The sequence below is a fragment of the Malus sylvestris genome, chromosome 12, assembly GCF_916048215.2.
Source record: "Malus sylvestris chromosome 12, drMalSylv7.2, whole genome shotgun sequence".
In the NCBI taxonomy this organism is placed as follows: domain Eukaryota; kingdom Viridiplantae; phylum Streptophyta; class Magnoliopsida; order Rosales; family Rosaceae; genus Malus; species Malus sylvestris.
In genome coordinates this window covers 11,711,706-11,715,094 of record NC_062271.1, presented here as the reverse complement: position 1 = coordinate 11,715,094, position 3,389 = coordinate 11,711,706, and the positions used below count along the sequence as shown (strand labels likewise).

The window sequence follows — 3,389 nt, the reverse complement described above, 5'->3', positions numbered from 1 at the left end:
GTTATTGCTGATTTGAATATTTTAACATCTCTTTTGGAAATACTCTAAAATATTCATTGCAATTTCGTATAAAAGTTTACTAAACACTCAGTCACTGTTTTTTTTTTATTTTATTAAAAACACTTTTTCAAAAAAATATATTACCAAACACTTAACAACTTTATTTTACAACTATTTATTATCACATTATAACAAAAACAATTTTTTTTTTTTTTTAAGTTCATCAATATCAAATTAGCCTTAACATTTCTGCGAATATTTCAAGAATTAAGTTTCAAGGTCGAAAACGTAATTTAGAACCCCGCAAGAAGAGAGAGAGAATGCCGCCTTCTCCTCTCCTATAAACAAAGTTGCTTCTCTCTAGGGTTTTACTTCACAGCGCGCAGCCTCGTAAAAGATCAGTTGTTTGCCGCCGTCTCTTCCTCTTCCTCAGTCGCCGCCGCCTCTTCGCAACCGCAACCATGGTAATTCTCCCTCCAATTCCCTCTCCTTATTTTCTGTTTGTTTCCCGAGAAACTGAAAATAAAAGAAAGTTAAATTTCTTGTATCGTATCTGCAGATCATTTCGGAGAAGAATCGCCGGGAGATCTCGAAGTATCTGTTCCAAGAGGGAGTTTGCTACGCGAAGAAGGACTATAACTTGGCGAAGCACCCGGATATCGATGTGCCGAATCTGCAGGTGATTAAGCTGATGCAGAGCTTCAAGTCCAAGGAGTATGTGAGGGAGACGTTTGCTTGGATGCACTACTACTGGTACCTCACCAATGACGGTATCGAGTTTTTGAGGACTTACCTCAATCTCCCTTCGGAGATTGTTCCTGCTACTCTGAAGAAGCAGGCCAAGCCTCCTGGCCGCCCCATGGGCCCGTCCGGTGACCGCCCCCGGTAATTCTTTTTGTTCGAGCTCTTCTCGTTGTTTTATGCTATTCGGCTTGTTTTAATCCTTAAATTCTTATACAAATTTATGTTTCTTTGTTTTGCTGATCATTTGTTATGTTTCTTTAATTCGTATCGGAATTTGTTAGTTTGATTGACAAGATTTGATGCACTTCTCGTTGTTTCTGAAGTTCGGTTTGTTTTAATTCTTAAATGCTTATACAAATTTGGTTTTCCTTTGTATTGCTGATAATTTATTATTGTTTAATTTGTATCAGAATTTGTTAGTTTGATTGATAAGTTTTGATGCACTTCTCGTTGTTTATGAAGTTCGGCTTGTTTTAATTCTTAAATGCTTATACAAATTGGGTTTTTCTTTGTATTGCTGATAATTTGTTATGTTTGTTTAATTCGGATTGGATGTTGTTAGTTTGATTGATAAGATTGATACACTGCTTGTATTGGGTTTGGAGTGTCTGCAATAAACGGGAATTGAATGAAATGAGTTAATGGACTATTGAAGTATAATTATTTGACCTGGGTTGAACTAGTAAGTTCACGAGTTGATCTAATATTGGCCGTGTATGAAGAAGTTAATTGTAACCGAATCACAACACATTTATATCTTTGTTTTTTATTCTGCCAATGCACTGACAGATTTGTGCTTCCTTTTATGGTCCATTTGTTGAGTGCTTTGTTTGGTTGGAATATAATTTTTGGTTTGGTGATGTTGTGAACAGTGGCCCATCTCGCTTTGATGGAGAACGCAGATTCGGTGGTGACAGGGATGGGTACCGTGGAGGACCTCGTGCCCCTGGGGGTGACTTTGGGGACAAGGGTGGAGCTCCTGCTGATTATAGACCTTCTTTTGGGGTAATTTTTCTGCTGCGAATAATCTGTTTCATATTTAAACTCCCAGGTTCTGTTTGTGTTTACCATTTGTCGGATAGGGGGTCAATTCCACTTGTATGTCAACTGAAAATTTTATACTCAGGAATTTTAAAGCCATTTTTTATCTGATACCATTGAGATTTGTACCGAGGACTTGTTAAGCATCGGTTTAGATAGTATGCATCTGTGTTTTCTCCTTGTTATGTGTCCGTGTTAAAGCGCATCATATGAAAACCTCCTAACTCATCTTTCTTGTTGCGTTTGTATTTTCAGGGGCCCGGTGGAAGACCTGGCTTTGGTCGCGGAGCTGGTGGTTTTGGTGCAGGCCCCGCTAGCTCTAATCAATCTTAAATGAATGGATGTTAAGAGCAGATGGCATTTTGTATTACGAGATAGTAGCAGTTTTGTTTAATTGTTTCTGTTTGAATACCAAGGGGGATTTTCGTGGATGTTTGTTTTATTCTACTTTGTGCTTGAATGACACCTTAAAACTATTTTCTTTGGGTCATTTATCGAATCAGCAGTATTTTCGTGTTACTGCAGCCTAGTGTTGTACTAGTCTGAGTGTGAAGTAATTCTGTTTTGGTTTTCCGGTCGAGTTGAATAGAATTGCGCTATCGGATTATAACAATTGGTGGCACAATGTCGATGCCTTGGATACCCGTAGAGATTTGTTTTTACAGATTAAGACAATTTGTTCTCTAGATGATTTGAACCGAAGAGCTATGACACAGTCGCAACTACGGCAGTATGCTCTGCTCTCATGCGACAGCGCTCCATTCAAAAGACTCGACAGTCGCAATCATGCCAAGCTACAACGAGAGTTTTGCCTTTGCCTAGGAAAAAAGGACCGTCTTTGTCATATAATGACCAACAAATACGAATCAATATAGCGATTAAAGTATAAGATTTTGTAACACAACCGTCACAAAATTTGACCAAGTAATAGACCGACATCGTACAACTCCGGATGCACAAAACTTTGAAGAACCCTCTAAACCAATGAGCATGCAAGCATTGAGATTCCCACTAAAACATTGTTCACAAAACAGTCCACTTTCCAGCCAACGCCTGGCAAATCATCGTGATACAATATGCCGCGCTCAATGGATAACCACATACCGCAAGAATTTTGAAATATCAATCGTTAATATCACTTCGGAGAATTAGCCCACGTCAAAAGCATAGCATCAAGTACAACTAGATTCCAAGGCTGGTAAAAGATCGCATATATCTACGTTTGCACATTTGGCAGCACAAAAAGTACTGCAAAACTAAACATAAAGACACCATACAAAAAACTTGAAGCAAGAGTTGTCAACCGAAGGATCCCCTGTATTCCACTCTAACGACATTGATTATGAGAATTACTATAGTAATTAGATAAGTCGAAGATTAAGGACCTTTTGCGTACCAAAGCATTGAAATATGCAAACAATAATACTGATTTTCACAAAGCAATTACTTCATACATAATCCGCGTTTCACCTAACAAAAACATCAATTGCACACAAATGCTTAAGAGAGTTTTAACATGTAAATTTAAGCAGGCTCGGCTTGATAATCATTCTTAGCAGGAAGCTCAAATTCAAGCATCAAGCTACTAAATGAACAATCATGTG

At 38.1% G+C, this 3,389-nt stretch overlaps 1 protein-coding gene across 1 annotated transcript; it reads left to right on the top strand.

The window, feature by feature from the left end:
- Nucleotides 1-296: 296 nt before the first annotated feature.
- On the top strand, nt 297-2,304 carry LOC126594059 (40S ribosomal protein S10-1-like). The gene is made up of 4 exons (XM_050260261.1): nt 297-464; nt 560-885; nt 1,617-1,749; nt 2,041-2,304. The coding sequence occupies exons 1-4, from the start codon at nt 462-464 to the stop codon at nt 2,116-2,118; spliced, it is 540 nt and encodes a 179-aa protein (XP_050116218.1). The 5' UTR covers nt 297-461; the 3' UTR covers nt 2,119-2,304.
- Nucleotides 2,305-3,389: the final 1,085 nt, after the last annotated feature.

Excerpts from the sequence above, each read along its gene's own strand:
- LOC126594059 (XM_050260261.1), top strand. Across the intron at positions 886-1,616 it reads CCGTCCGGTGACCGCCCCCG|TGGCCCATCTCGCTTTGATG; the intron begins GTAATTCTTTTT and ends TGTTGTGAACAG. Across the intron at positions 1,750-2,040 it reads ATTATAGACCTTCTTTTGGG|GGGCCCGGTGGAAGACCTGG; the intron begins GTAATTTTTCTG and ends TTGTATTTTCAG.